This window comes from Salvelinus alpinus, chromosome 24 (assembly GCF_045679555.1).
Source record: "Salvelinus alpinus chromosome 24, SLU_Salpinus.1, whole genome shotgun sequence".
NCBI classification, from domain to species: domain Eukaryota; kingdom Metazoa; phylum Chordata; class Actinopteri; order Salmoniformes; family Salmonidae; genus Salvelinus; species Salvelinus alpinus.
This window is the reverse complement of record NC_092109.1, coordinates 36,446,445-36,452,976: the sequence shown is the minus strand read 5'-3', so window position 1 is coordinate 36,452,976 and position 6,532 is coordinate 36,446,445. Positions and strand designations below refer to the sequence as shown.

Below are 6,532 nucleotides of genomic sequence, written 5' to 3'. Positions count from 1 at the left end.
TGATCTCTGTAATTGCAAACTAAGGTTTCTGTACCAAATATTCAGTTCTGCTTTTCTGATGTATCAAATACTTATGTCATGCAATAAAATGCAAATTAATTACTTAAAAATCATACAATGTGATTTTCTGGATTTTTGTTTTAGATTCCTTCTCTCACAGTTGAAGTGTACCTATGATAAAAATTACAGACCTCTACATGCTTTGTAAGTAGGAAAACCTGCAAAATTGTCAGTGTATCAAATACTTGTTCTCCCCACTGTACGTAAATATAACATTTCAGGTTTTTCATTTTTAATACATTTGCAAAAAATTCTAAAAACCTATTTTTGCTTTGTCATTATGGGATATTGTGTGTTGATTGATGTGGAAAAAACAAACAATTTAATCCATTTTAGAATAGGGCTGTAACGTAACAAAATGTGGAAAAAGTCAAGGGGTCTGAATACTTTCTGAAAAATGGCCAGATGACAGCTGGTAGCCATAGCCTTTCCACACAACACTTAAGCCCCGTTTATACCTGGTGCCCTTTGTCCTGATTGTGTCCACATTCTGCTAGTGCCCACAAGTGTCGACGATTCCAAGATGCATTGTGATCTGATTGTGATCAGATCTTCCTGACCACCTCCAAAGGTAGTCAGGAACGCATTGTGTCTGGATATCAAGCAAGTGTAAATAGATCTGGATGGTCAAACAATTTAAATCATCATTTATACCGTCCTCTTACATCATTGATAGGTAGTACCATTGATTTATGTCATCAGTAATTTTCTTAAAATATATAAATTCATATTATTTTGAAAGAATATCTGTCAAACAAATTGCAAACAGCCCAGTTCTGATATTTTTTCCAGTAATTGGTCTTTTGCCCAATCACATCAGATCTTTTTCAGAACTGATCTGATTGGTCAAAATACCAATTAGTCAAAAAAATATCTGAATTGGTCTGGCTGTGTAAACACAGCTATTTTAATAGAACATGTAGACTTGGCAAACTTTGATTAGATAGTAATTGAATCATATTTATCAGATCACTAAACTCACATGTTAGTGCAACGTGTAAACGCGGCTTAAAACATGTACAGTATAATGGTTCATTTATCTATAGCGCTGTCAGATGCAGCTCACTGCTGCCACACAGTGGCCAAGTTATGAAAGGTATACACATAAAACATGACTATTGGGAAGTGGTCTATTCATTCACTAGAAAAACAGAACTTTTTTTTGTTTCTATATATAAAAAAAGATTTTATTGCATAACCACAGGTTGATTATGTTTATACAGACTACATATCTTTATTTGTATGTTACCATCATTAATATTGCTGTTTTTCTTTCTCTTTAGATTTCTCTCTGTGCAATCCATAAACATTTTTTTTGACATTTATATAATCTCAAACAATGGTGGCTGGTGGGAGGAGCTGTAGGAGGATGGGCTCATTGTAATGGCTTGAATGGAATAAATGTAACGGTATCAAACATATGCAAACCAAATGTTTGACTCTGTTCCATTTATTCCATTCCAGACATTAAAATGAGCCTGTCCTTCTATAGCTCCTCCCACCAGCCTCCACTGATCGCAAAACCACAGGTCTCCAAACCACCAGTGCTGGTTATAGACGCTCTCTCTTAGCCCAAGTACATCCTCTTTACCAGGTTGGAAAAGATATGACAGAAACATTTACAATATTAAAACCATGACTAATATAGATACACATTACGATTAGATGCTGGTGTCACGGACCATAATGGCTTATAACAATAATAGACTAATGTACCAATGGGCCAGAATGTTCCTTTGCAATCACATATAAATATATTTAGATATCTGAGACAGCGAGATGATTTTGAGTGTGAAGAACTACACTACATGGCCAAAAATATCTATACATTATAGTAGCCTAAACATGTGGTATTGAGAGTGAAAACATTTCAACAATTAAAAGACCTCTGCAAACGAATATACTTTGACTTGAACACGTTACTGTGTGAAGAACAGTATGTACTTCAGAGTGGCAGTACTGATCAGCTCCATCCTGTCCATAGATCAGCCTCTCCTCCTCCTCAGAGATGTTTGATACACGTGGCCCCAGGCCTCAGTGAGTCATGCAGTCCTATGACAAGCAGTGCAAAAGAGATGAAACAGCTCGGTGGTGATTATGGCCACGTGACCTTGTATTTGCATATTTATGACCAAATTTCCCCCTCTGCATTCTGATTTGATTAATAGCTGGAATAAATAGAGAATTCAGTATAAATCTGAAAGTAAAATGTGACAGTAGTTCATACACACAGTACACACATTTAAAATCAAGGCCATAGGAAAGGTTGAATTGATTTGGACCTTCATCCTTTAAAAGGAAAGGAATACTAAAATAGCAGCTACATGCATATTGATGTAGAGGTAATGGAATATATATTTTAGTATAAATATTTGATCTGCCCAGGTCTGAGCGTGTAGTTCATCATAAAAGGTTGCTTCTCTTCCTCTGCCCTCGCTCGTTCACTCCCCCTAGTCTCACAGATCTAAGACATCTGACTGGGCCCGTATTCAGTCTAGGATCAGCACCCCCCTCCCTGTCTATCTTAATGATTATGATTTAAAAGGGAAAACTGATCTTTGATCAGCCTTCATACTCTGAGATGCTTTGTGAATATGGGCCCTGGTACAGTAGGTGTCAAGAAAACAAGCCTTCAGATTGGATGAATGCTGGAGATTCCACCATGTTGCTTTCATCCATCCAGTCAGATTGGATAGGAGGTGGACTTTCCACCATGTTGCTTTCATCCATCCAGTCAGATTGGATAGGAGGTGGACTTTCCACCATGTTGCTTTAATCCATCCAGTCAGATTGGATAGGAGGTGGACTTTCCACCATGTTGCTTTCATCCATCCAGTCAGATTGGATAGGAGGTGGACTTTCCACCATGTTGCTTTCATCCATCCAGTCAGATTGGATAGGAGGTGGACTTTCCACCATGTTGCTTTCATCCATCCAGTCAGATTGGATAGGAGGTGGACTTTCCACCATGTTGCTTTCATCCATCCAGTCAGATTGGATAGGAGGTGGACTTTCCACCATGTTGCTTTCATCCATCCAGTCAGATTGGATAGGAGGTGGACTTTCCACCATGTTGCTTTCATCCATCCAGTCAGATTGGATAGGAGGTGGACTTTCCACCATGTTGCTTTCATCCATCCAGTCAGATTGGATAGGAGCTGGACTTTCCACCATGTTGCTTTCATCCATCCAGTCAGATTGGATAGGAGGTGGACTTTCCACCATGTTGCTTTCATCCAGTCAGTCAGTCCTGTCAGATCTGTGAAGGCGAGTGAACGTGGGATGAGGGGAGAAAACAACAACTTTCTGGAATGAAAAGCAATCTTACATGACCTGGTCAAAGACATTTCAGACCACAACCTTATTATTCATGGACCTAGAAGGCCAGCTGGTTCATGTTCCAATCCTTTGGGGACAGTTGATCATACACAGAACACCGCCCTATGGACACGCAGAGTGACACGACATACGGTAAATACTGTACATACATACAGTGCCTTTAAATATCCACAGAGTCACATGCAGTGCATACAGACAGACATAGAGACAGACAGACAGACAGTCGACTATACTGTAGGAACATTGTGAGGGAGGGAATGTCAGGTGTAGAATGATGCCTATGTGACTTAAGACTATGGAAGTCAGCTGAGCTAAAGCCTAGGGGTTTGTTCTGGGAGCTAACACGAGTTTGTCCTCAAGTCGCCAACCATCTCTGTTACAGTGTAAAAATACATTGGTATAATGTTCCCAGGTGAGTGACTATAAAATGTAAATATAAGATAGTAGAATAATAATAAAAAAGAACAGATTAACACGTTTAGATACAGTTTATAACATTAAACAGCAGGAGCGCCAGTCAGGTAATGTTGCCCTCCTGAAGTAAACCCAGAACCAAAAGTTCAGTTCAAAATTAGGAATGGCTCAAAGCACCTGATGCATGTTCAATACATTGCTTTTGATTAGACAATTTATCTTTTAAATAGGAGGTAAAAAAAAAAGGGGTGGTTAGAAAATCATTCTTAAAGGGGTGGCCTTCTCTGATACAGAAATGAAAGGAATCCCTTTATGCCCACAAAATATAAAAGATTGCTTTGTATCATGTCCAGTCTGTTCATCAAGTCCTCCTAGTGTCTTTGATTTGATTTGTCTTTTTTCCACTGAAAATGACATTTTCCATGTGCGTCCTTCAGTACTTGCACTCTCTTGTCTGTTTACTGTTCATGATATAAATCAAAACAAACGTCATTAAAATAACAGATAGTTGTCCTTCACAGAGGTGTTTGGGTTCTGGCTGGTCTGTCTTCCTGTTTTTGCTGCAGAGAGAGGAAGTGAGGTCAAATAACTGTAAGGCCCACTCCCCAGGCTCACAGTGTGATTGGCTTACTCCATGCCGTTCCGCAGCATCTGATTGGCCGCGATGAGCATGACACTGATGATGAAGGCCATGGCAAAGGCGCAGATCAGGCTCTTCCTCAAGCATGTCTGTCTGTTCTTCTTCTTAGGATGGACTGAATAAGAGAAGAGATGAGAGGAGAGAAGAGGAGGAGGGGAAGAGGAGAGGAGAAAAATAGAAGTACAACTTATTAAGTCACTTATTACATCAAATTATGATAATTTCATATTATGCCTCCCTGTCACGCCCTGACCATAGTTTGCTTTGTATGTTTTATGTTTTGGTTGGTCAGGGTGTGATCTGTGAGGGCATTCTATGTTGTATGTCTGGTTTGTCTATTTCTGTGTTTGGCCTGATATGGTTCTCAATCAGAGGCAGATGTTTTGCGTTGTCTCTGATTGGGAACCATATTTAGGTAGCCTGTTTTGTATTGTGGGTTGTGGGTTATTGTCTATGTCTTTATATAAGTTGCCTGTGTCTGCACTTGTCATTTATAGCTTCACGTTCGTCGTTTATTGTTTTGTTTAGTTTGTAAAGTGTTCTTCGTTTTCGTGATAATAAATAGAGAAGAATGCATTCACTTCACTCTGCGCCTTGGTCCTCCTCTCTTCCACCATACGACGATCGTGACACTCCCCTCCCATTCCCCATGCTGGTAATATCACAAACTGGTCAAATAAACTTTCTGCGCTGAGTTTCCCCAGAGAAAACATAACTGAAAACCAAAGACTAAAGAGGACGAAGTCTGCTCTCCTCTTTCCTTTTCCAGAGACTTTTTCTTTGGGAGAAAAGAGTCATGCAACGGAAGACATGAACAATAGGTTCCCTTTGTCTATGTTTGTTAACATCACAGACATCACCAATAACCCAGACACCAGCCTGGAGCAGCCCAGACACCAGCCTGGAGCAGCCCAGACATCAGCCTGGAGCAGCCCAGACATCAGCCTGGAACAGCCCAGACATCAGCCTGAAGCAGCACAGACACCAGCCTGGAGCAGCCCAGACACACAGAGACAGTAACCCAGACACACAGAGATGTGTCTAATGGAGTCGGACGGACGGAATTCCCACAGGGTCGGAGAAAGAGAAGGAAGAAGAAAGGTTAGGAGGATAGAGACATGAGAGGAAGGGAGAGAGAGAGATAGGAAGGATTGAGGGGAAGGGCAGAAGGAGAGGAAGGGAGAGAGAGAGATAGGAAGGATTGAGGGGCAGGGCAGAAGGAGAGGAAGGGAGAGAGAGAGATAGGAAGGTGTGAGGGAGAGGGCAGAAGGAGAGGAAGGGAGAGAGAGAGAGATAGGAAGGATTGAGGGAGAGGGCAGAAGGAGAGGAAGGGAGAGAGAGAGATAGGAAGGATTGAGGGAGAGGGCAGAAGGAGAGGAAGGGAGAGAGAGAGATAGGAAGGATTGAGGGAGAGGGCAGAAGGAGAGGAAGGGAGAGAGAGAGATAGGAAGGTTTGAGGGAGAGGGCAGAAGGAGAAGAAGATAACCTTTGTTTTCTTCTCTCTCTCCCTTCCCCTCTTCACTCCACTCCTGTTTCTCTTCCATTATCTTCTCTCCCAGACCCTCCTTTTCTCTCATTTACTGGAATCTCTTCATCTCGCTCTCTACATTTACATTTTAGTCATTTATCCTATCCAGAGTGACAAGACGAACTACAGTTAAGTTCCTTGTTCAAGGGCACATCGGCAGATTTTTCACCTAGTTGGATCAGGGATTCGAACCAGCAACCTTTCGGTTACTGGCCCTACACTCTTAACTGCTAGGCTCTCTCTCTCTCTCTCTCTCTCTCTCTCTCTCTCTCTCTCCACCTCTCTCTACCCTGCTCTCTGTCGCCCCCCCCGACTCCGTCTCTCACCTCCCTCGTACTCGGGGCAGTTCCCTGTCTCGTTGAGGCTCTCCTCTTCGTTGATGATGATGTTCTCGATGTCCTTCATTGTCAGGTGGTCTCGGAATGCGTGAAACAGAACCTGCTTCAGTTCGTCCAGGGACATCTGCTGCATGTCAAACTGCAGGGGCAAGACACACGGACGCAGGTACACACCAAGGTCAAATCAGAGAAAGGTTTCTTTTCTAATTTTTG

The 6,532-nt window shown here is 41.7% G+C and overlaps 1 protein-coding gene across 2 annotated transcripts in view; it reads right to left on the bottom strand.

Moving 5' to 3' along the window:
• Nucleotides 1-1,233: 1,233 nt before the first annotated feature.
• Nucleotides 1,234-6,532, bottom strand: part of caln2 (calneuron 2) — a 71,142-nt gene continuing 65,843 nt past the window's right edge. For both annotated transcript variants that reach the window (XM_071364807.1, XM_071364806.1), the window contains exons 5-6: nucleotides 6,308-6,458; nucleotides 1,234-4,568 (exon numbers count right to left, since the gene is read on the bottom strand). In XM_071364807.1, the coding sequence (XP_071220908.1) occupies nucleotides 4,441-4,568; nucleotides 6,308-6,458 (279 nt within the window). In that variant the 3' untranslated portion in view covers nucleotides 1,234-4,440. The remainder of the gene's footprint in view (nucleotides 4,569-6,307; nucleotides 6,459-6,532) is intronic.